This window comes from Rutilus rutilus, assembly GCF_951802725.1.
Source record: "Rutilus rutilus genome assembly, chromosome: 5".
Taxonomy (NCBI): domain Eukaryota; kingdom Metazoa; phylum Chordata; class Actinopteri; order Cypriniformes; family Leuciscidae; genus Rutilus; species Rutilus rutilus.
Genome location: NC_140213.1, coordinates 48,508,492 through 48,534,732, shown reverse-complemented (window position 1 = coordinate 48,534,732; position 26,241 = coordinate 48,508,492). Strand labels below are relative to the sequence as shown.

Here is a 26,241-nt window from a genome sequence, read left to right as displayed (position 1 = left end):
ATACACATATTTCACATATAAGGTTCAAAATGAATCTAGAGCATCATAAGATATGAGGAACATTACAGGTAACATTTAGCCTGTATCAAAGGAAAATAAGAAAAGAAAAAAATAAGACATATCGGAGAGGAGGTATACATGTATAATTAAAATAAAGAAGAGGAATTTAATTTTTTATAGTTGCTTTGCGGTTTGAGAGTCCTTGCAATGTTTCAAAGTAAATCTTCAAAAGTAGGCTATATCAGCCTTAAAATGGTAAATGTTAGGATTCCTTTCAGACCATTTACATTTGTGTATATAAAACTTACCAAGTAATATAATAAGATTTAACATAAAAACGTGATTCTTGTCAATCTTTTTTGTCATAATAAAAAAAACATCCATTTTCTCTATGTGAATTCTGATTACACTTAACATATTAAATAAATATTCCACATCAATCCAAAAAATTTTCACATACATACATTCAAAGAAAAGATGCAAAATAGTTTCAGTATATCCTACAAAATACACAAGATTCAGAAAGGTCATTCTTATACCTTTTTAGGAACTGGTTTGTTGGATAAATGTTATGTATAATTTTAACGTATATTTCATAAACTTTATTATTGATACAATATTTGTTATTATAAGTCCAAATCAATCTCCAATTCAAATTTTCAAAATGCCAGCGCAGCTTCTCTCTTTTTTTTTCTTTTTTTTTCACATTTTTTTTATGCTTTATTCAGTAACAGAACATACAATAAATAAATACACAAAATAATAGTAATGCAAAACAATAATAACGGCAAGAAAACCAATAAAAAAACAGAAAAATAAAAAATATATTATCTGTATAGATACCGATATTAATAATAATACAGGTAAATAAAAAAAAGTAAGCAGTATAACACAAATATGAACAACTATATACACAGGGGTATTGAAATCAAAACCATTTCTCTAATTACAAAATAATACAAAGGTCCTTAAAAAGGATAACATTTCAAGGCTTTACAACAGACTATATAGTCTTTTTTGCCTTGGTGTTCCTCACACCCTCCGATGATTTAAGATACTGACAAAGCTCGAATTTAAATTGTATAAAACTAGGTGCATTTTTTGCCCATCGACATTTATGAATGTGATATTTCCCTAAAATAATAAACAAATTAAGAACAAAACAAATTTTCTTTTCTGAAGGCTTATCGTAAAAAATATTATATTCTTATCCTCCAGAGTAATGTCAATTCCAGAAATCTCCTTAAAAAAGATCTTAAAGTCACACCAAAACAATTTAGTATATACAATAAAAAAAAAAAAAAGATTAAAGATTAAAAAGAAAAATTACAACATTTCAAATCAATATCTTTCTTAAATCTTTTTATGACCTGATTAACTGGATAAATACAATGAATAATTTCAAATGAAACCTCATGAATCTTATTAATGACACAGTATCTCCTGGAAACCATAAAACCCTCCTCCCACTTAATGTCCTTGAAGCGTGAATTCCAGAAAATTTTAGCTGGAGGAATTCTAAATGAACAACAAATCTGTCTAAGGAAACTATATATTTTTTTTTTATCAACAATACTTATATCCTCTAACCTCAAGTTGAAATCAATAGTTATATTCAGATCAACAGCATTAGCAGAGCGCACCAAATGAAGGAGACCAGAAGGTATTGCATCAAAAACAACTGCATAATCCTTTGCAGATATCGGAAGTTTGAATTTATCCAGAAATTCTCCATATGAAAGCCAGTGACCATCATGGCAAAGCAACTGTGTCACCAATAAAATATTGTTTCTAAACCAATATTCCAAAAAAAAAAAAAGTGTTTTATTCTTATATTTAATATCTTTATTATTCCAAATCAAACATCTATGAGGAGAGAAATTGTGTTTGTACGACAGCAACCAGGATAACAGAGCTTGCTTATAAAAGTTAGACAGCTTAATAGGGACTTTATTACAGTTTTTTACGATTGCTATGACAGATTTTTCAATACATTTAACAATTTTCCAAAACTCTTAACACAGTTAGCACTACATCCGTCTGTGTAAGCTATACTATTAACACATTTCTTGTTGCTTTAACACAAAATACATACAATTAACACAATTTTAAAATGCTTGAACTTCTTTTACACTCAAGCTCAAACAAGACCAAAACAATGGATTTTTACTGCCAAATTTACCAATGCTTTAACACTGTACAGTATGTCAGAACAGATAACACCATGCTCTAAACCTAACCTTACAGGCTAAAGTCAAGGTAAACAGCTGCTTATATTGTGAATTGAAACACAAATATATCCCCTGTATTTTATTCTATTCTTACTGAGAAACAGCTGATTGAATTAAGCAAATAATTAGAAGATGACTCTTTTTTTTTTTTCTTTTTTTTTATTCTTCTGGTGCTTTTTCTGTTTGTATATTTTGTATTTTCACATTATTCCATTGCTAGTGTGGAACAGCTGATTGAAGTTATGCAAATATGGGACAATGTGGCATTCCACCATTCCTGTCTAGTCACAGCCTGGTTTGACGCCCATCAGAGGATGATGTCCATTTTCCTTGCCCCTTACTTCCCTTTCCTCAACCCCATTGAGGAGTTTTCTCAGCCTGGAGATGAAAGGTTTTTGACCATAGTCCACAGGACCAAATGTCCCTCCTGTACGCAAAAGATGCTGCATACCAAGACATCACAGCTGAACACTACCAGGATAAGGCAAGCCAAAAGATTCTTCCCAAGATGCCTTGCCAGGGAAGATATCAGGTGTGATGTGGATGAGAACGTGGACAAATGCAGAAGATTATAAGATGGCTTTTTCTGTTTGTATATTTTGTATTTTCACATACAGTAATACTGTAAATGGCAGCTATATTGCATATTTTTGTTATCTTGCAGAAATGTCCTGTTGCAAATAAAGCCGTTACTGCAGCAATTCTGTCTCTGTCTTCTTTTTTTCATAAACCATACATTCTATAAAGCTACTCTAAGAAGGGGCATTTATTTTGTTTTATTGAATTTCTGCTGCAAAATAAAAACAACAACAACAACAAAATGCATGCATTTACATTACAAACAAAACAAAAATATAGAGACTTAAAAAAAAAAAAAAAACTGTAGTACAAAACACAATCTATGATCAATACAGTATACTGTCTGTTGTATAAGGGCAGACCTGACACATATAAGATAATGCAGTTTCTGTAATTCTATCTGATGTTAATGGTTTTTTTTTGTCATTGTGTTATGATTGACTAAATGTTCCTGTTGGAAGAGAACACGTCTTAGTGTTTTGAATAATTATTTGTTTTTTAAACATGTTTGCAGTGTTTTGTTAGACATAGTGTATTGTGTTAGTGTATTATTGTATTTTGAAAATTAGTTTTGGAGTTTAGTTTACAATGTGTGATTTTGAGCATGAAATTAACCGTTTTGCCAATTGTGTGTTTTAGGTGTGTTGGTGCGTTTAGGAAACTTGTTAAATGTATTGAAAAAACTGGCATAGCGATTGTAAAAAACTGTAATATCAAAGTTGCAATTGAGGAGAAACTTAATACGGCCAATTTGGTTAAAAAAATAAATTTGGGATATAATACCACAATTTGTTATTAGATTTGATACAATTCTGAATCCATTTAATTTTAAAGACAATATTATAAACTTCAAAGTCAATGGGATTTAAACCACCTTGATGAAATAAATTGCCTAATATACCTCTTTTTAAGTAATGTGGCCTATTCTTCCAAATAAAATTGTACATTTTCTTATAACTTGCCTAATAATTGACTTTGGAGCATCTATAACCATTGCTGTATAAGATAATCTAGACAACCCTTCAGCCTTTGATAGCAATATTCTACCAGTCAAAGATAAATCTCTAATTACAGTTTTTTACGATTGCTATATCAGATTTTTCAATACTTTTAACAATTTTCCAAAACTCTTAACACAGTTAGCACTACATCCGTCTGTGTAAGCTATACTATTAACACATTTCTTGTTGCTTTAACACAAAATGCATACAATTAACACAAATTTAAAATGCTTGAACTTATTTTACACACAAGCTCAAACAAGACCAAAACAATGGATTTTTACTGCCAAATTTACCAATGCTTTAACACTGTATGTCAGAACAGATAACACCATGCTCTAAACCTAACCTTACAGGCTAAAGTCAAGGTAAACAGCTGCTTATATTGTGAATTGAAACACAAATATATCCCCTGTATTTTATTCCATTGCTACTGAGAAACAGCTGATTAAATTATGCAAATATGGGACAATGTGGCATTCCACCATTCCCGTGCAGTCACAGCCTGGTTAGACGCCCATCAGAGAATGATGTCCATTTTCCTTGCCCCTTACTTTCCTTTCCTCAACCCCATTGAGGAGTTTTCTCAGCCTGGAGATGAAAGGTTTTTGACCATCGTCCACAGTACCAAATGTCCCTCCTGTACGCAAAAGATGCTGTATACCAAGACATCACAGCTGAACACTACCAGGATAAGGCATGCCAAAATATTCTTCCCAAGATGCCTTGCCAGGGAAGATATCAGGTGTGATGTGGATGAGAACGTGGACAAATGCAGAAGACCGCGCAGATTAGAAGATGGCTTTTTCTGTTTGTATATTTTGTATTTTCACATACAGTAACACTGTAAATGGCAGCTATATTGCATATTTTTGTTATCTTGCAGAAATGTCCTGTTGCAAATAAAGCCGTTACTGCAGCAATTCTGTGTCTGTCTTCTTTTTTTCATAAACCATACATTCTATAAAGCTACTCTAAGAAGGGGCATTTATTTTGTTGTATTGAATTTCTGCTGCAAAAAAAAAAACAACAACAACAAAATGCATGCATTTACATTACAAACAAAACAAAAATGTAGGGAGACTTAAAAAAAAAAAAGCAGTGCAAAACACAATCTATGATCAATACAGTATACTGTCTGTTGTATAAGGGCAGACCTGGCACATATACAATAATGCAGTTTCTGTAATTCCATCTGATGTTAATGGGTTTTTTTTGTCATTGTGTTATGATTGACTAAATGTTCCTGTTGGAAGAGAACATGTGTTAGTGTTTTGAATAATTATTTGTTTTTTAAACATGTTTGCAGTGTTTTGTTAGACATAGTGTATTGTGTTAGTGTATTATTGTATTTTGAAAATTAGTTTTGGAGTTTAGTTTACAATGTGTGATTTTGAGCATGAAATTAACCGTTTTGCCAATTGTGTGTTTTAGGTGTGTTGGTGCGTTTAGGAAACTTGTTAAATGTATTGAAAAACCTGTCATAGCGATTGTAAAAAACTGTAATTATAATAGATGAATCACATCCCTTATGTGCACTTGAATAATACTGTACATTCATACAGAACTTTGGGTAACACTTTACAATGAGGTTTCATTAGTTAACATTATTAAACTTTAGGAATGAACAAAACTTCCACAGCATTTATCAATCCTAGTTAATGTTAATTTCAACATTTACTAATACATTATTAAATCCAGAAGTTGTATTTGTTAACATTAGTTAATGAAACAACAAGTGTGATTGTATTATACTGTACCTCATGTTTCATGCAGTTGTTGTCTAAGTGTTTTGTTTTCTAATTCAAGGTCTTGAATTCTTGCTGTCAGATCTTCAATATGGTCATCGACTGCACTGTTTCTGACAGGACTGTTATTGATCTCCTGCTGATGGTTTGAAAACTCACGACATAATACTTTCAGATCTTCCCGCTTACCAATGACATTAATCACGTCTCGGACTGGCTCTGTAACTCGTCTGTGAGTCCACTGAACAGTAAGTTTTTTATATTTTTTTCTGATTATTATCATCCATCAGATGGGATCTCTTTCAGGTCTGAAGAGAAGACTATGTAGATTTTCCCTGAGTGTTGGATATACTGGTTTATACACTCCGAAGAGAACATCTGCATTTCCGTCCAGCTGATTATCTCTGTATGTTTTTCGTCTATAGTCTTTCCAGGTTGTAGCATCTTCTCCTCCATAGATGTCTCTGACCCGGTCCCCCACTGATAATTGTCTTCCCATCTCTAGTCTGCGCTGGTGTTTGAGGATTGTGAAGCTCCTGTTTAAAGCTGTTGTTAACCAGCTCACGCTTATAAACTCTAGTGATTACGCAAATATCTCAGATTACACTATCCATGGTGCCCGTCTCTGAATAATCACATCCACCGGAGGTCTGAAGAGCAGAACATGCAGATGATCTCATCTATAAACTCTGAAGAGAACATCTGGATACTTCTGTGTCTCCTTTCTTCCCTTTCAGTCAGGCTTCTAACATCTGATCTTTCATGTCTCTGTCATTTCTGCTTCTCCCTTATGAAATATGATCTTCTCCATCACAAGACGAAGGGAAGAAGGCAGGAACTTGCTCAGCGGAAACCCAGCACAGATTTGCCAAGATGAAAATGAATCAGCATGTTCATTTTTTCCAGAAGGGTTTAGTCACATGACTCTCTAACAGAATCTCAGTTCTCAGTGAATGTAATGGCAATTTTGAGAAGTTAATATCAACCAGCATCAGAGGTGTAAGAAACATTCAAGAGGCAAAACTGTAATAAAGAGAAAAGGTTTATTTCAATGAGGATTCTTTTCACAAAAGCCGCAGCCACCCAGCTTTGAAATAGAATACCTAATAGACATAATAAAACATACAGATCTTATACAGTTACCCCCTATCTTCAGCTAGTTCGGACTGGTTTCTACCCCCCTGGTGCAGGTCACACTGTTCTTTGTCCCTGAGACACCCAAAGGCCTTCATCTACGACCTAAATTGCCTCTCGCTTCCCTGTCCCTCCTCAGCTGCTAGAAAACCTCACAGAAACATATGATTAAACAGTTTGGAAACGAATGATAATAAGAAACGCTGAATTTTCCAAAACAATTCCTCCTCTTTATCATTCTCTGATAAACGTATTAAAGGAAAATTTACCCTTGTCTTCTAATTTCCTCAAAATCATTACATCATTACATTTCAAGAACATAATTGATTCAAGTCTTTACATCACAGTTATACTCTTCATGTCTGACTTTTATATACCTGATCATTTTACTTGAACCTTCATTAAAATTTAGAATGAAAAAGCTTAGGCTGTTTTTTGTCGGGATAGGCCCCCCATGTTATAGCAAGCAAGTAAAGATTTATTCTGAAACCGGGCTAGATGAATAAGCACTGTTATTGCATCCCCGACACTATAGATCGGACCCTCCGTCACCCCAGTATAAACAAGAAATAGTATAGATCACATTAGTATGGAAAACACATATCAATTCATAAAAAAAAATGCAAAGAAATAGTATACATAAAAATCCCTCAGCTCAAACCCTTCCACTTGTACGTCACCTCGTAACACGGATGACCGCTGTTTTTAACCTTCTGAACATATCATCATTCTTACAATGGAAAAAGAAATAAAAATAATGAAAACAATAATAATAATAAAAACAGTGAATAGAACAGTCAATCATTGACATCAAAACCTAAACAATCAAAGTTTAGAAAATCCCTTTCCTGGTCCCAGGAAGGCAAACAAAAAGAAAGAAAACACATTTAACTCATGTCTGTATACACGTCATCGCTGTCATAATCATCACATTGCTCTCCATCAGTCATTGGGTACAGAGTCAGTTTCACTGCTTGGACTGACGTGCTAACCGTCCCTGCCCTGATCAATCTCTGCACTAAGCTGGAAAGGCACTTCATAATGCATGGGAAACAAAACAGAATCAGTAATCCCATACCCACAATTGGCAAGACAGTTTGAATTATTCTATAAAACCACCCTGACCATGCAGACATCAGCCACCCCACCCACTCACTATCAGTAGCTTGAGGCGGCTCTTTTACCGCTTTCCTTGTGCTCGATGATATTGGTTATGTTGTCACTATAATCAGGAATATTAAAACATGATACCCCCAACATTTTACAAGCTCCACATTTCTTTGAAGTCAAGGCTTCAGAGCACAGCTGCTTACAGCGTTTGCTCTCCTCTTTTCACTGTTTGTTTCAGGACTCTTCACAAAAGTATAAGATTTTGTACTACATGTCATCAATTTCATTAGCACTGGTTGGAAACAGTATTCCTCTATCAAGTTGTTAGTCTGCAGATTCAACTTAATGTTATCAATATTTCCTCAGCCCCACTTATCTCTGCTGTTTCACAAAAAACAAAATATCACATTACTCATCTCTCAATCCCTAAATCGCACAGGCTCAGTTAACAGCTTTTAGCTGACATTGAATGAGAGAGACTCTGAGGCATTTAGGACTGGCACACTGTACTCTCATAAACTTCTAAAATCAAACTTTATCTACCACTTAAACTTTTAACTCTAGCCCAGCAGTAAGGCATCTTTGCCAGAATTTACATCTATTTTTTTTAAACAACCATAATTTACATTTGTCTTTTGCCCACATCAGGGAACTTAGACATTACAAATTTACAGATCGTGTCTCTGTCGCACTGGACGTCTCAGCCACAGCACACACTAGATTCCGATAAGCAAACTGTTTCAGCCAATCACAAGCTTATCTTTTGAAAGCAAAACATCAGCACCTATTTCTTTCATGGTCAACTATTCCTCCACGTTCAAAACATTAACAAACTGTTTGTTTAATCAGATGCCTTTTTACACATTTTACATTTATCAACTATTAATCCAGTAATACTGCTTCTACTTATTTGATCACATTTCATCTCAATTTTAGTTGTCAAGTTCTCAATAACTTCAATGTTTTGTTTTCTAGGAGTTTATCAATCTCCAATTAGGATTCACACTAACTTTTGAGGCTGCCCTCTCTGCTTGTGATACATTCTAATACATTCTATATCATCTAAAACCTTATCAAAGCATTTCATTCAAAACACTATCATCCTTTTAGTTACCGGTACTTTTAAAATATTTTGCAACTCATTTGTTGGAGTCATCTGTAATTTTACATCAACCTGTATTCATCAATTCACTTTTCCTTCAAAAGGATTCCCTTAAGACTTAAATCTTTCAACCTTCTTTTAACCTTCAATCTTCTTACGACTTCCATCTATCAACTTTCCTTTAACTTTCTTTTCTCCCTTATTTACTTGCAATTACGGACTAAATGGCCCTGCTGACCACAATTAAAACACTCACTTTGCCTATAGTTTGATCATTGAGCTTTCAAACAGCTCCAACTTACTGCACACCCTTGCAGCAGTGTGTCCCGATCAGGAATGTAAACAGAGCCACTGATAAGCAGTTCTCTGTATTCTTTTACACCAGTGGCGGATTCAATCACAACAGCCAAATCATAATCTTCATCATTATTATTGGCAGCACATTAATTTCCATAAGTTGTAAAGAAAATCATTCAACATATTCTAAAGGTTTTCACTAAACATTTTCTTTGTTAACTCCAACCACCTTGTTTGGCAGATACACAGAAGTTCCCACATTCATTAAAAGCTGGATAACAGCACCCTGACCAGTCCTTTTTGCAAACGGTGATATGATATTACCACAAACCCAAACTGCCGCCGGTGAACTTTGATACGGTTTATCGAATGGACACTTAAAGTTGATTTCTTCGTGGTTGGTTTTAATTCTGCAGTCTGACCACCCAGTTTTCAATTGTCTCGGTCTGACCTTTGCTTGTCCCCTCGTCTCTCATCCAGGCCAGCTCCTCTCCAGAGGCCCGTTGGATCTCGGGTGGCCCTGGCAGCCCGATAGGTTTCGCCGTTGTTGTTGTTGTTTGTTCGGGTTCCTCCTCCTGTTGCTCTCCTGATATGGGTGGAACTCTCCTGTAGTGACTGGTATTCACCCACGTCGCTCGTTCTCCGAACTTCACCTGCCGTATACGTGATCAGCAAGACTAGGAACGGTCCTAGCCACCGTTTCGCCCTCCAGCTCTTTCTCCTGAGGTCTCGAATCACCACGTAATCACCCGGTCTGATTTTGTGCAGGAACGTCTCTGCTACTTTGCCCCTGGTATTTCTTTCACCTGCACAGAACTGTTAGATCACAAACACAACATCTCTTTGCAGTAATTCAACATTTCATTCTCACACACATCTGTTGATGGAAGCCTCCTTCTTTCCCCCGTTATACCCATGAATGGTGGTCTACCAAAGAGGATTTCAAATGGGCTCAAATTTGTTTTGACTCTCTTTCTCATTCTCATGTACATTAACACAGTGGGGAGTGCGTTCACCCACGAGAGCCCTGTTTCTTCACAGCATTTTGCCAATTTGTTCTTTACCGTCTGGTTTTCACGCTCAACAGCGCCCCCGCTGGCAGCGTGTTAGGCACAGTGTGTTCCATCGTGACCACATATCCACGACTATATACCAAACAATATTTCTGTTTTCCGCACGGGGTTAGTTCAATGAAATCAATCATTAAATATTCAAATGGCCCGTCTGGGGCTGGCTGACTTGCCAGTGGTGTTTTAATGCCCCGTGCAATGTTTTATGCGGTGCAAATCACATCTTTTGCAAAAATTCTCAGCATATATTGTGAAACCTTTGGTAAACCACAATTCTTTCATTTGCATAATCATCCCCTCTTTTAATGCATGGTCCCACCTAGGGGTGTCTCAATATACCGGTATTGACAATAATCGTGATATTCAAAGCATGAAATATCGACATCGTGTTAATTTAGAGCAATACAATATACCGGTATTGGCGATATTGGCGTTTTCTAGACGCAGCGCTCGTCCGCGCCCGCGCAGCTAGAGTGAAACACTCTGTCCACACCCGAAAAAAGTAAGCTGAGCTCGCCAGTATTAACAACAGAGTTCTTCGGCTTCAAAGAAAACAGCACCTTAGAGGTGGTCGTACACCGGACGAGAAGCGCAGCGCCACGTCTTTAAAATTCGAACACATTCTGTATGAGTGTACACACACCGGACGAGAAGCACAGCGCGGTTCTATTCGGCGTCTGTCCGCGGCGCCCAGCAACGGCTCAGGACCTTGTTCAAAATCCTGCCGCGACACAGAGCGCAGAAAAAAGTGTTCAGATCACAGACTCAGCAACTATTGTATTTAATTGTACAGTATAATCATAACATAGTACAGACATTATCTCAATTCCATAATGTCCTTAAACATAATGATATTGCTGGCCATAAACTGAGAAAGTGCGTGTCCGGTGTGCAATACCTCGAGTTGTCATAGACGCGACGCAGCTATTATTTTACTAGTCATCATGGAATGGGAAACGTGACATTAACTGTTAACAGGGGGTTTCTGTGTTCATATATTTAATAAAGGGTGATTATTAAAATTAAGAAACCCGTTTTCTTTACTCATCTTATTTTTGTATTTGTATTTGCACTTGATTTTTTTTATTCAAATCTGCTATCTGCATGACTTTATTGGCGCCAGTGCAACAACAGGTTTAAGAGCTTTTCAGTTCTTCAGGAAACCTTCAGACAGTGTTTGGCTTCAGTTTGAAACCAGATAAACTTCACATGCTTGTCTTCCTTCACAAAAATTTGCCATAGATTGAGTACCCCCCCCATAGATTCTATAGATATCGCGATATATCGATATCGTGAATTCTTTTGGCCACAATAACCGTGGTGTGAAAAATCTAACATCGTGACAGCCCTAGTCCCACCCATGCATTAATTTAGCCTAATGTGGGAAAAAATGGCTGGGCAGACATGGCTGTCCACCAACAGATCTCCATACACCATCAACAAGGCTGCAGCCTGCCGTCTTCCATTTGTTTTTCTAAGCTCCTGTGGAAAAAAACTGCATGCTCTGTAAACAAGGAGAAATGTCATTGTTAAGGTTATTGTCAAGTTGTACGCAAGTGGCGCCAATGGTATCAGCTTCAGTTTGGGTTTGTTGCCACTGCCTTCGCAGCCATATCAGCTCTGGCGTTGCCTGTTGATACGAAACTTTTATCATTAGTATGCGCTGCGCATTTACAAATCGCAATCTTGTCTGGCAGCATAACGGCCTCCAAAAGGTCAGATACTAACAGATCGCTACAGTAGCGTTCAGTATTGGTCGTCCGTCTGACTTAAAAAAATTTTCTGTGCTTCCACAGAGCACCAAAGTCACGCGTGACCCCAAAAGCATAACGCGGGTCTGTGTAAATCGTTACCCACTTGTCAGTCATCAGTTTACATGCTTCAGTCAAAGCGACTAATTCAGCTGCCTGTGCAGAGTAATGACATGGTAATTTGCCAGATCTTACAGTTTCAAATTCAGTCGTCACCGCATAACCTACGTTATTCTGTCCTGTTTGTGGATTCTTCGACGCAGATCCATCCACAAAAAGGACATTGTAACAATTATCAAGCGGAACGTCCAACAAATCTGGACGCGGTGTGCACACCTTTTAACAGTGATATTTGGCATGTCAAACAAAATTTTATGATACCTCAATCGAGCTGTAGACAAATGTGACGTTCTCTGCTCCTGCAAAATCAAAGACACCAAATGTGAGACCCCTAAAGTCAGATCAGCATAGCCTACAAACTCTCTTGAGGCCATTTAGGGCCAGTTCAGCTACCACCACCGCCCGGAGACAGTGTGGCAATCCCGCTGCCACGGGGTCGAGTTTTGTTGAAAATAGGCTACGTGTCTCATCGGTCACCATGCGTCTACAGGAGAACAGAAGTCATAAGGTCATGCTTTTCATCAACCATCTAAACAACGGATGGTCTACAACCAGAAGGCCTAACAATCGAGATATCTCATTGTGCTTTCATGTTATCAAATGCTGTCTCAGCTTCACTTGTCCAAACAAGTCTGTCACATGACTTCAACCCTTTCCCTGTTGTCAGGGCTCGTAAAGGCTGTTCTAAAATGGCATAATTGGGAATGAATGTACGACAGTAAGCACACATCCCCAAAAATGACAGCAACTGTTTTTTGTTACAGGCTTTGGGGCTTCTTTTATGCCCTGCACCCTTTTCTGTGACAGTGCTTTGCTGTTTGGTTTGATAACATGCCCCAGGAATGCCACTTCCTGTTTCACAAACTGCAGCTTTGAAAGGCTGACCTGGTGCCCCTCCCTTTCAAGATGCTTCAGGAGAGTCACAGTGTCAGCCCTGCAAATAGACTCACCTTCTGAACAGATCAAAAGGTCATCAACATAAGAAAGGAGTACGGTTAATTTCGGTTCTAACTTGTGAACCATCACAAGGCCTAATTACACCCTCTTTCAATAGAGCATCAAACACTGGTTTTATGCCCTCTATTGCTTCACGTTTCAGGCGATACTGTGCCTTACACGGTCTGAAATCTGATTTTGGTGTTATTACAACTGGCTCACATCCTTTAATCAGCCCCACATCATATTTGTTTTTTGCCCACAAGTTTGGTGATATTTGTGCCAAAGAAATATCAATTTCTGAGGCAGAAATATCCTCCTCTCCCTGTCCTGTCACATTTTTCCCAATAGCAGTCACATTTCTCTGAACCCCAACCTCAAAGTCACATTTTGATTTAAATGCCCCCACACTCTTACTCTCTGCTGTGTGTGTGTCAACTCTCACCCAGTCTGTGGCCGATAGACACTCTCTCACAAAAAGGCCTGCATCTCTCCACTGCTGGCTTATGGCCTTGGAGACAGATAAGTGGCAGGCAGTGTTCTCTGTCATTTAGATAACAAGCTTTCTGACTTTCTGTCAACACTGCAGACACACACTTTCTGTCCAGAAAATCTGGTCAAATTTCACACTTTCATTCTTCACAGAATTAAACCACATCTTTTCAAAGTCTGAATCTCGTTCTGTTACGACATGTGATGTACAATGCATTTTGTCATTTGTCATAAACTCTGTATTGACTGGGTCTGTACGATCTTTTGCCAATTTCAAAATCTTTTCTGCCCAATCAATATCTGTTACCTGCCAGACACAAGCCCACGTCTCGAATTTGGAACAAGTAATTTGTGGTGTCTCCTCAATGCTAATTCCATAAGAATCAGCACAGAGGGACAAATTTAATTTACACTTTCCCGTAGAAAACATGGTAAATCACATGGTCGTAACGTGGACAGACTGATACCAGAATCGACCAAAAATTTAATAATTACCCCTTTGACTAATAACGGGTAAATTGGCATTTCAGGAAACCCTGTACTTTTGTACAATCTCATACATTCGTCATTCACAACACTGCTCAAAGTATCAGTCATAGCTTTGCTCAAAGTTTCATCAGACACACAAAAAGATTTGCAAGCAGTTTTTTCATTGCAGGTAGCAGAAAGAAAATCAGTGTATGTGTTTGTGTGTGCGTCGTGTGTGTGTGTTAGTAAAAATATTTTCACTTCCCTTTGCTGCAGCCAGAGAATGGCTTCCCAGAACCGGACTCTTTCCGTCCCGCTCTCCAGCCCCCCTCGGTTCAATCCGACTTCATGGTGGGACACGCGCTGCTCCAGTGTCCATCTTCTTGCACACTCTATATTTTGTACAGTCTCGGAGCGAGTGGGCATTTGTGGCACAAACATAACAGCTCCATTTTCCTCCAGCAGCTCTTCCTTTCTGTCCTTTTCGACCAGCAGGGTTTGAGCAGGAAGATGCAGGTTTGTTGGGTTGTTTAGGTCGTCGTTGTTGCATAACCACCATTGTGAGGGGTTTTTTCTTCTCCTTTCTGTCCTCTTCAGCGTGAGTAGCGTGCCGCAGCGTTGCACTCAAACGCCCGTGTAACTGTGCATGAAACTGCGCTGTTAGTCTGTGTGCCACTCGCTCTGCGGCCTCTGCCCCCTCTCGCGCTTCTCTTGCATCTGCCTCTGCCTGCGCTGCTCTTTGGGCTGCCTCTGCCAGTTCAATTTGTGCTCGTGCTTCTGCAAGTCGTGCTTCTTGGGCTGTTCTCGGGGCTGGTGGAAGGCGGTCCAGATCGAGGTCCAGCCTGAGGGCCGGTATCTCTGCTACTGGGTAGTGAGCTGTATTGTAGGCAGGCGGCGGAGCCGTTGCCACCTCAGTCACATGTGGAAAAGCACATACATTCGGTTCATTAGTAGCATTCTGTTCCAGTGGAACTGTTTTTACGCACACAACATTCTCAACATTACATGCCAATTCTTTTTGTATTTGGTCTCGTTCTCGGCTCTCAGCCTCTTCTACCCAACACATTATAGTCGGTTCACAGTTCTTACACACATGTTTGACACACACACAGCAGCTACTCTGTTTTCCCTCGTTCTTTTCTACTGACTCTTTTACTACATTTAGTCTTATTTTACTCAAGGTCCCCGCTTCGGGAAAATCGTGATGTTTGATCAGTTTCTGTATGTCAACCATACATTTACCACCATAATTATTTCTCATTTGACAGAAAATTGGTGTAAATGATCTAATTTACTGTTAGATGACCCCATTTTTGGCTGAATTTCCCTTCTGGATTTCACTTTCGACACGTGTCTTACAGTATCTGTCAAACGTCTTCAACAGACCCGATTTTATCTCACCCAAAATCGGTCGGGTTTCAGCAAATATGCTGTGCTTTTGTAATTATGTTTTACTCAAAATCTTCTATTCACCTAATTAATCTGGCGTGGCTCTTCTGCCACCTTTGCAAGACTTCTTCGGGTTACAGAGACTTCGAGCAAAACTAATTAACCAGCACCTGTGATTATCTGAATCACCAGTGGTACTTTTGTCCACTAACGAGCTAAGTGTGGCAGAAACCGGTCTGAATCTGTCAGATCAATTTCTCCCTCAAAAATTGTGATTCCCTAAATCACCTCTCGCCCGTACCCAAAGCAAATTCAGCCAACATGGTTCACGTTCACACACAATTATCAAATCACACTTAACATCAATAAAACAATTCTGCCGTTTCTTACCCAGAGATGCTTTCTCTTTTCTGTAATTGCCGCGGATTCTTTCTGATCCTGGTGGGAGTTCCTCCCTTGGTCCTGAACGCCGGAATTGGCTCTCTCCCTTAACCTGTTGAGTCACTATCTCAAACAGTCGGGGTATGAGACGGCTGCCTAATGCCGCCGGGTTTGCAGTTCCGTCCAAATCCGTTCTTCAGGACCAGGAGAAGAAGATCCGCACAGGACCCCACTCTGACACCAAGTTGTAATGGCAATTTTGAGAAGTTAATATCAAACAGCATCAGAGGTGTAAGAAACATTCAAGAGGCAAAACTGTAATAAAGAGAAAAGGTTTATTTCAATGAGGATTCTTTTCTGAAAAGCCGCAGCCACCCAGCTTTGAAATAGAATACCTACTAGACATAATAAAACATACAGATCTTATACAGTTTCTTGGCAAAAACTCCTCCTTCCAGCTTTCTTGTAAATTTCCAGAAAGATACCCCCTATCTCCTGCTGGTTCGGACTGGTTTCTACCCCCCTGGCCCAGGCCACACTGTTCTTTGTCCCTGAGACACCCAAAGGCCTTCATCTACGACCTAAATTGCCTCTCGCTTCCCTGTCCCCCCCTTGGATGCTAGAAACCCTCACAGAAAACATATGATTAAACAGTTTGGAAACGAATGATTATAAGAAACGCTGAATTTTCCAAAACACTTACAATATCATTTCCTTATTATTAGGAGTTGCTGCTATGATGAAGATTTTAAAATATGCGCAACGATAGTGCCATCTATCTATCTATCTATCTATCTATCTATCTATCTATCTATCTATCTATCTATCTATCTATCTATCTAACTCCAAACTAAATTCAAAGTTTGACTGTCGTAGAGGCCCATTATACTCCATCAGCCGCCATTCTATGTACTATTTCTAATCCATCCAGACTCATTTTACATTCTCCCTAATATTTCAAACTGAAAACATTCAAACTTTTAAAACTACTAAACTAAAACTTGGAACTATAAAAACCTTCAAACTTCAAGCTTTTAAAACTTCTTCAAACTTTCTGGCAAGTTTTTTTCATGCCAACTGTGGTGAGATCTGGTATTTATCTCATCCCCCTGAAGAACCCTTAGTATCAAAGTAGCTAGGTAGTCTTTTGCTGTCAGGTCAGAATATCACTAGCTTGTTTAATTTATACCAGTAAATCTAGGTGTGTCCCTACACTCTCGTAAACAATAATCATTGACAACTAGGCATATGGATCAAATTCATGCTCACTCTCCAGCAGAATCCTTCCTGGATCCTTCGTTGTCTTTGGTCATTCAAAGTATAATATACTGTAATGCTCTGTATATTACTATAGAACTGTCTTTGTAAGCTGAAGTAAGACTTAACAGTGTTTGTCTTTTGAAATAAAAATTTATTTAAACAAAAGCTACAAAATACTGGTTACACAATGATTAATATTTGTAGCAAATCATCAAAAGGTTACAGGTTATAAAACTTCAGCTTATCCAATCTCAACAGGGCAGTCCTGTATGAGGGGATATTACACAGGCTATTTACCTTGTAAGCAGTTCAAGCAATAGGAGTAACAAATAACTTGTTCTCATCCGAGGTTTTCAAGTTAAAATAATACAGCAGAACAATAAAAGCAAAACGAATTTCAGTTAATAAACTGAGCTAGAAAAGAACTAACTTCTCTCCAGGGATGCTCTCAACATCGAAATCAAAAATGCAACAACCAACAGTCAAAAAAGCAGTCATATTCATACAGAACTGGGTTACATTGTTCCTATGCAGTTTCTTGTTTTTTTTCCAGAGGAACTAAAGCATGAAGACATCAGCCTTATATTGCCTCAGTCAAGGGGGGTTTTGGTGACAACATTGTCTCCCTTAAATGGGCATTCTTCCGTCCTTTTCGTCCTCTGCACTTTGGGCCTTTGTGTAAGTGTGTGCGTGCGTATGTATCTGGAAGTGTATTTGTAGGTCCAAAATATCAATCAAAATTCAAATAATTTCCTACACAACATAAAGTTTGTCTACAAACTTTTTTATCTAGTTCACAGTGTATTCCTGTAGGCTATTTTCTTGAAATAACAAATATAACCCAGAATGCATTGCTTTTTAAATTACTGTTTTAATTAAAAATAATATGATACTGTCAGAATTTTGCCTTTTTTTACTCCCAAGGGTTAACAGTGTATAGGATACTTGATAACATTTTGTTTTTGAATGCTCTTACAACAACCGTTAAACATATAATTCCTAATCTAACACCTTTCACCTTTCAGTCAGTTCTGCTGACACAATTTTACTACATGTAGAATCAAATATATAAGATTTATATAAGATCTAAAGTGGTATCATTTACATGTACAACATGATCGTATATCACACCCCGTATCCTCATACACTTTATAAAATATTCTGTAGATTACATGACTGCTCACATTTTTACACACATGCACAAATTCAGCTTAGAAACAACATTCTGCTCAGTTGTGTATTGGCAAGAGAATGTAGCGGCGATTTAAAAGTTAAAGGTGCATTGCGCAAGTCTATGAGTTTTTGCAGAACTATGCCCCCTCTGGCGACAAGCGAAACTGCAACCAGACAAAAGTTTTCTTTTCTTTGTCTTACGTGGAGTTTGTGTTGGGGTTTGGAATGAACTACAAGCCGGTCTCTTTGAATCCATCTTCTACGGAGAATGGCGGCGAATACACAAACCAGCCAGACATAGCCAGGTGAGCGTGAGCGTGAGCGTGAACGCGCATGACGTCACGCCCAGTCTCAAATTCCGACCCGAATCCCTCTTATTTATTTTACTGTACAGGATTATAGAGGCAATCGCAGTGATCAGAGAAGGGCTCATTCAGCCCATCAGGCAATTGTTTAAGCATGTATGGGTTAGAAAAACGGGTATTTTTAACATGAAATGTTGCGCAATGCACCTTTAAGCAAAGGCTTTTAGTTTCGCCTGCATGAAAACAAACTGTGTGACTTTAATGTAGATCAGGTGACTCTACAGAAAGTAGAAAGTGTCTAGAAAGCGACTTCACAACTTCTTCACAATTCTGGAAAACATGCTGCAAGTGTGTCCCTCTTTTTTTTTCATTTTTTTTTTTTCATGTAAATTATCTTTGCATCTGAAAGTCTTCAATGATGCCACTTGGTTTGCCACAGAAGTGTCTTTCAAACAGTCAGTTAAATAAAGGTTTGTTACAGGTTTACCACTACACTGTAAAAAATTTCTAACCCTCCCAAATCAAAAATTTCAAGTGACCGATAACATCGAAATTTTTCAATTGGCCCAAGTGAAATTCTGTAAATTATCAAATTAAATTTACAGATTTTCACTTGGGCCAATTGAAATTTACAGAATTTCACTTGGGCCAATTGAAAAATTTAGATGTTATCGGTCACTTGAAATTTTTGATTTGGGAGGGTTAGAATTTTTTTACAGTGTACCAGTGAAGACTAGTTTGCAAATAACAAATGTACCACATATTAACTATCACTTTTGTTGTAAATAAACTATTTAAACTAAAGTATAATGAATTGATAACATATTTACTGGTTTTTTTTTCAAACTGCAAATCAAAGACCTTTAAACTTCTTTCATTTAAACTTCTTTCATACATTTAGAAGTATTTATCCAAACTCTCAATAGCCTCCTGTTTTGTGCATGTTCTCCATCCATCTGGTATCTTACCCTCCCCCGCAAATGTTTTCTTGAAGTATTCTTCCAGATCTTTCTGGAATCTGCACACAAACCACTTCCAGTAGGGCAGCTCAGAGGTATCAGGGGTGATGCTCCACTTTGCATATTTTCCTCCTGCTGTTCTGTATTGTCTATATGGGACTGCGTTATCTGAGGCAGTAGGGTAAAATGATTGATCAGTTGCTACACATGATGTGCAGATCTCAGCAGACAAGTTTGTTGTATTCCTGAAATACATCCCTGATATTCCATCCACTCTGTGGAAAGGAACACTGTGATCAGTGTGGTTTGGTTTATCCTCATGATTTTCTACGGTGCTGGTGCAGATGGCTGTACAGAACGGACACTGAACCCAACAGCACTTACAGAAGTGATTTATCAGAATCTCATCTGGTCTGAAACTGTGGTCCAGATTTACAGCAAATGTATTTGTGTTGAAACTTCTGCTGATGTCAGACATTATAGTACGAAGTTCTTGTGTTATCACATCTTTTAGGATTTTGAAATCCTCAACACCACTATGATTCACTCCACTGAGGTCTTGTTCAGAGAAGATCAGCACAGCTGAGAGCTTCTGTGTGAAATTCTTCAACCACAAACCAACATCTCCTCTTTTCGCTTGAACATATTCAGTAGATTCACGAGCTGCTTTTATTATCCTCTCCTGTTGGAGTTCAATGCTCTCCTTCATCTTGGGTAAAACTCTGACACTGAACTTATCCTTATTAATGATGTACTGACTGACTTCATCTCTGATGAAGCTCTTGAAGTAATCTCTGGGATTATGAATGTATTTCATGTATTTGCCAAAGTCCTCCTCTTTTGCCAGTACCTTCAGGATATGTTTCTCCAGCTTTGATCTGTTTCCATTCAGTGCTGGAGAGTTTGATTTAATTTCATCTGTCAGATCTTTGGCAGTCTTCTTGTAGACGCTCTGCTCAATGGGCTTTTTAAGTTTCTGACAGATGATCTCACCAAAAATTGCAGCTGAAGCAGATCCCTTGCAGTATTTCTGGAAAATACTATAGTACTCTTCTCTCTTATTCTGCAAATAGAGAACAGGATCATTGGCTTCCCTGAACAGTCTCTGTTGTTCAGTGATCAGCTCTTTTTCTTTCTTAAAGATGGAGTAAGATAAATCCATGAAGAATTCATTCTTGAACACATATTTTACTCCTTCCCCATGTGCTAATATTCTTGCCTTGATGTAATCTGCAACTTGTTGAATGTAGCTCTTGTTGTAGCCCATCTTTGAAATGTTAAATGACTTAATCATTTCGTTTGTCTTCTGATCAACATCTGCGATTAATGATCTTATTTGGATGTCATCTTTTGAAGACAGAGTTTGAGTATATCCAAGTGTTTCTTTAACTGCTCTGTAAGCACCCTTTACAGCCTCATAAAACTTTCCTTCTTTGGGCGTTTTGTAAATAGCATAATCAGAGTAATTTGGCACAATGAAAATGTTGTTGTTCTCACTGCTCTTGTTCTCACTGCTCTTGTTCTCACTGCTCTCGCTCCAGTGGTCTACAGAAGCACTTTCATACACATTACTGAGCATCTCTCTCACATCTCTCATTATATCAATGTCTTTGATTGCTGGATTGTCTGTGCTGATCTTCTTCATCCACTCTTCCCAAAACAAATCAAACTCTTTCTTCAGTGTTTCTTCATTGTTACCTTTGTCTTTGAATTTTAAGGCAAGTTCTTCACTCTTTGCATAGAGAGTGTTTTCATGCTGTTTCCTCTCATCATCAAACTCTTTCTTCAGGTCTCGCTGCTTAAGAACCTCATTTAATTTCCTCTTTGTTTCTCTCACAATGTTTTCCTGAACATCCTTGATCTTGAGCTCAAATGATGTTTTCCACTGAATCAGCATATCTTTATCTTTGTCTTTCTCAAAGAATTCTGCCATTGATTTTTTCACTTCTTCACTTGTCTTCTTCAGTTCTCTTTGAAGAGTGGTTTCCTCAACCTTATGAATTGCTTTACTTCCTATTTGGTTGTGCAGTTTATTCTCAGTGTCCATCATGGCGCTGCGAAGACTCCAGGACCACTTGCTGTATTCAGTCTCCAGTTTCCTGTAGGCTGAAATCTCCAGAGAATTTCTGAAGCTGAAGACGAATCGTTCATTCAATAAAGCCTCCCAGAGATCTTTAATACGATATTTTAAGTCTTTCGAATTTATTCCATCTGATTCTGAGGCATGAGATATAATAGTCTTCTTGAGGTCTTGAATATTCTCACAGTAGTTCGGGTTTGGTGGTGCCATGGGTGGGCTTCCCTCCCAGAGCTGAGCAAAATACTTCACATCATTCTGGACATCAAATCTAATAATATCACTGAAACGATCTGCATCATAGACTTCATCTTTAGCAGCGAGTTTAGTCATCTCATCCAGTTTCTCCTGCAGTCGTCTTCTTCCCTCCATGTTTTTCTCTCCAGCTGTGACGTCTGAGACGTTCTGATGCACAAACACACATCTGGGATTCAGTCTGACCTTCTTCATCCTCATGAGGGCCTGAACAACAATCTGAAGAACGTCCTGCATCTCTGTGGGGTTTTCTCCAAAGATGTTGATCAAGGTCAAATTTCCAAGACCTACAACAAATGTGGCCAATTCATTGTCATGATGTGTAGTTGATCTTCCAGCCAGTTCTAGAGCACGAAGACCCTCAGTATCAACAACCAGAATATAGTCAGAGTTCATTTGTGTTTTCATCTCGTCTGAGACTTTGACCAGCTGCATGAACGCTCCTCTGGTGCACCTGCCGGCACTGACGGCAAACTGGAGTCCAAACATGGCGTTCAGCATGGTGGATTTCCCAGAGCTCTGAATCCCTAAAATTGACAGCACAAAGACTCTCTGGTCTCTCAGTTTCTTTACGAGTTCATCTAGAACAGCAGAGATCCAGATCAGAGGAACATGAACAGCATCTCCATCCATCAGCTCCAGTGGAAATCCAGAGATCAGCATCTCTGCTGCAAGACTCGGGAGAGAAGAGAAGTGAACCTGCAGGCCTTTCTTCTCCTCCTTCACAGATGAACATGATTCATAGATCTGACCGAGCTCCCTCATGATGTGCTCCAAACCAAAGCCTGCAACCAGAAGATCCTCAGATATTCTCTCAAGTTCAGTTTGTTCATCTATGAGTTGTTTAGATTTATCATCTTTCTCTGTCAGTTTTAAGACTGTTGACCACTTTTCATCATATTTGTGATGTATAACAGAAAGATCAGCTGATGTATGTTCATCCAGGAGGTTTCCGAGCCACTTAATGAAAAACATCTTCTCATGTTTATTATCTGAGTTCATTTGTCTAATGAAGAGCTTCATAAACTCACTGATGTTAGATTCATGCTGCTGTTCACGGATATTCTTCAGCTCTGTTCGTTTTTCACTCATTTTTGGTTCATTTCCTCGAAGTCGGTGTAGTTCTTTGTTCTTCTGACTCCACTGATGCCACAGGTTTCCCTGATGAGGCAGAATTGATTCTTTGATTCCTATCAGATCTTTCTTCACCAGCAAACTAATCATCGACTGTGCTGCTTTTTTTCCTCTCATACAGTCTGCATTATCTTTCTCATCTACTCTGATGTCTGAGTGTGTGGACAAATCTTCAAGTCTGAAAGTGGAAGATGATTCTGAGAGACAATCATTTATAGCTCTTCTGAGATCTTCAGATACTTCTGATTGATTTCTGTTTTTCATTCCAATCTTGTATTTTCCTTTGCCTGTCTCAATCATAGTAGATCCATCCTCAGTGAAAAGACAAATGAGTGGCTTTCTGTTTGTGTACAGGTTTTGGATTATTTTTGCACTTCTGGAATTCCTGTCAAGTTGTGCTAGAAGGACAACATTGACTGAGGACATTTCAGTGAGGATCTGCAGCTGTTTCTCATGGTCTCCTGCATCACCGTGTAGATTACAGAACGCAACACAGTCATTGAATTTATCTGTGTTTTTCCCAGAGGGGCAGAACCAGGCGATCTCCACCACTCCATCCATCAGGACTCTGGATCTGCTGCTGCCTGGGCAGTTCCTGTGGAAGAACGTGTCATGTTTCTTATTGATCAGACTGTTCATCAGCTCAGACTTGGATGAAGACACAGAGTCAAACCTGAAGAAAGACACCACTGGAGTTTGTGCCTTGTAGATCAGCTGGGTTTGACTGATGGTTTCATTGTTGTTGTTCCTCATCTTCCAGCTCTTGTTGATTTGTCTGAATGTCCAGAGAGGAAACTTAATCTGATGTGTGGTTGGATTAGGAACAAGCAGAGGCAGAGCGTACTGACACTGAGACAGTTTAGTGACCATCAGCTGTTTCAGGAAAGCATCAGCACAATGAAACACAGCCATCTGAACATCCATCGGGTGAATTTGATCAGATCGATTTGTTCCTTTGTTTGACAAAGACATTATTTCAAAAATATCCTGAACATTTTCACTCCTGGTTTCAAACAAGTCTCCCTCTTTAACTTTGATGTATCTTGCTCTGTAGTTCATCATCAATAGTTTTTGAAGGAAAGTCTGAACCAGCTCTTCCTCAGCACAAGACTCATTGGACTCTAAAGAATGTGTAGTTATCTGAAGAACATCTGCTGGTCTCAGGTTATTGAGACGCCCGACTTCAAGATGAAGTTTGTGAAACAGATTATTCATTTTTTCCATGTCTTTTTCAGTATTTTCCTGTTGTAATGATGCTGTTGATCAGGACGGACTCCTGATTGTCCACAGTCCTTGTTTCCCCTGTTAAGTAAATATTTAATTTATTTTGAGAAATAACTTTGGTTTTTACCCTTACACGGAACAAATTTACAGTAGGGAAAATAATGATTTGATCCCCTTATTATTTTGTAAGTTTGCCCACTTACAAAGAAAGGAAGGGTCTATAGTTTTTAATGTAGGTTTATTTTAACTGAAATATTATGCTCTGGGGCTGTTTCTCTGCTAAGGCTACTGGACGACTTCAATGTATTTAGGGGCTGATGGACGGGGCCCTAAAATTTTGGACGTGAACCTCCTTCCCTCAGCCAGAACACTGAAGATGGGTCGTGGATGGCAATGACCAAAAACATACGCCAAGGCAACAAAGGATTGGCTCAAGAAGAATCACATTAAGGTCTTGGAGCGGCCTAGCCAGTCAACAGACCTTAATCCTATAGAAAATTTGTGGAGGGTGCTGAAACTTCAAGCTGCAAAGCGACAGCCAAGAACAGGGGCTCCGACAGGAATTTTGTCACATGACAAAAAAAACTAATTGGGCCCCCTCTGCGCAGCTGTTGTCACCACATCTCTAGGACCTAACTGTCCCATCAAAAGCTTTCCATAGCTCTAATCAAAGGCTTGCAACTGTTTTGCTTCTTTTAGTTCAATACTAGTACTAGCACAGTATTTACTGCTGGTGATTTGTAAATGCAAGTCTGCATACAACAGTACGCAGTTCACTATTTGATGCAAGATTAAAAGCCACCTTAAAAATGTCCTTAAGGGAATCCTTTACAGTCTCAATGTATTTTTATTGTAAAATTAATGACAGATTAAAAAGAAAAACGAAAAAAACTATATATTAACTTTTTAATTAAAATAAATTAACATCATCATCTCAAAACAATGAAAAAAGCTGATTTTTTAACTTAACTGCACATGCCAACAACAAAATAAAGTTGACGTGTAAAACGGAATTTCCACACCAGGGTTATTATAGTGCTACAAAACAGATCAAGTGATCACTAAATCAATAGCCTCAATTTTGAGGTTTGGAATGATGGGAATAATAAAGTCTGTATCTATAGATGTCATTTAACGGCCAAAATTCAGTCTAAATGAAAGCATCAAACTGGATTATTTAAATATTGTCTGTAACACATGCAGGTTGAGGTAAGCTACTCATTGTTTCTAACTGCATGATCCAGTACAGACAGGAGGTTGTTGTTGTTTTATGTCATAATGGTCTTTATGTGAGAAAATAATTTGTGTTTGATTTCTGTCATTAATAAATTTTAATTTTCTTTTTTGTTATGGTAAAAAGAGCAAGAGAGACAGTCAGAGAACCCCGCTCAGACTCCCTGGAATGATGCTTAGTCATTAACACAGTGTTGCTCACCTTCTTCACTGGGACAGGGAGGGGGGGTAGTTATGGGGAGACTGGGGTGCTGCTGACTCATCTGTTGTTAAGTCTGCTAAAAGGGGCAGGGACAATTATTTAATATGAATATCTTGCTAAACATTTCCCTGCACTGATTAAATGTTGATGAAATGTAGGCTAACACTAGCTAGCTTATTTCACTATGTATGGACAACAGGTTAATACCACTCACTGACTAAAGGCTACCCACCTTTCTTGGTGAAAAACTGGGTTACAGATTGACACCCTTTCTTTTGTCTTTCCTCTCTCTCTTTTCTCTCTTTCCTTTTTTGAAAACCAGATTTTCTTTTACTATGAAACATTGTGGTCTCTGTGTTTCTGGCGCGTCGCATCGACTGTCTGCAACTGCAACTAAACACAAACACCGCGCACGTTAACGCAGGACCAAACCATTTCATGCAGATACAGGGGGGTGGTCGGTCAAAATGAAAGTTTACTTTTTGATCAATGGGGATATTTAACTTTTATTGCCAAAATAAGTAAAATCAAAGACATCATTCAATGTATAATTATTTGAAATATACTTAATGATGATGATTTATATAGTGTATAATATAATATATTTTTT

General features: G+C 38.3%; 2 protein-coding genes across 2 annotated transcripts in view; both read right to left on the bottom strand.

Annotated features, from left to right (window-relative positions):
• The window catches only part of LOC311291158 (xaa-Pro dipeptidase-like), a gene marked incomplete at its 5' end in the record, with an annotated part of 218,099 nt that overhangs the window by 115,723 nt on the left and 76,135 nt on the right, over positions 1-26,241 (bottom strand). The window lies entirely within an intron of this gene.
• Positions 9,635-24,269, bottom strand: LOC311290815 (interferon-induced very large GTPase 1-like; the record flags this gene model as incomplete). The annotated part of the gene is made up of 5 exons (XM_084409528.1): positions 19,516-24,269; positions 14,445-15,011; positions 12,979-13,093; positions 12,504-12,627; positions 9,635-10,018 (listed from the first exon to the last, which is right to left on the bottom strand). Exons 1-5 carry the CDS (start codon positions 24,194-24,196, stop codon positions 9,635-9,637), a joined length of 5,871 nt encoding a protein of 1,956 aa, XP_084265654.1. The 5' UTR covers positions 24,197-24,269.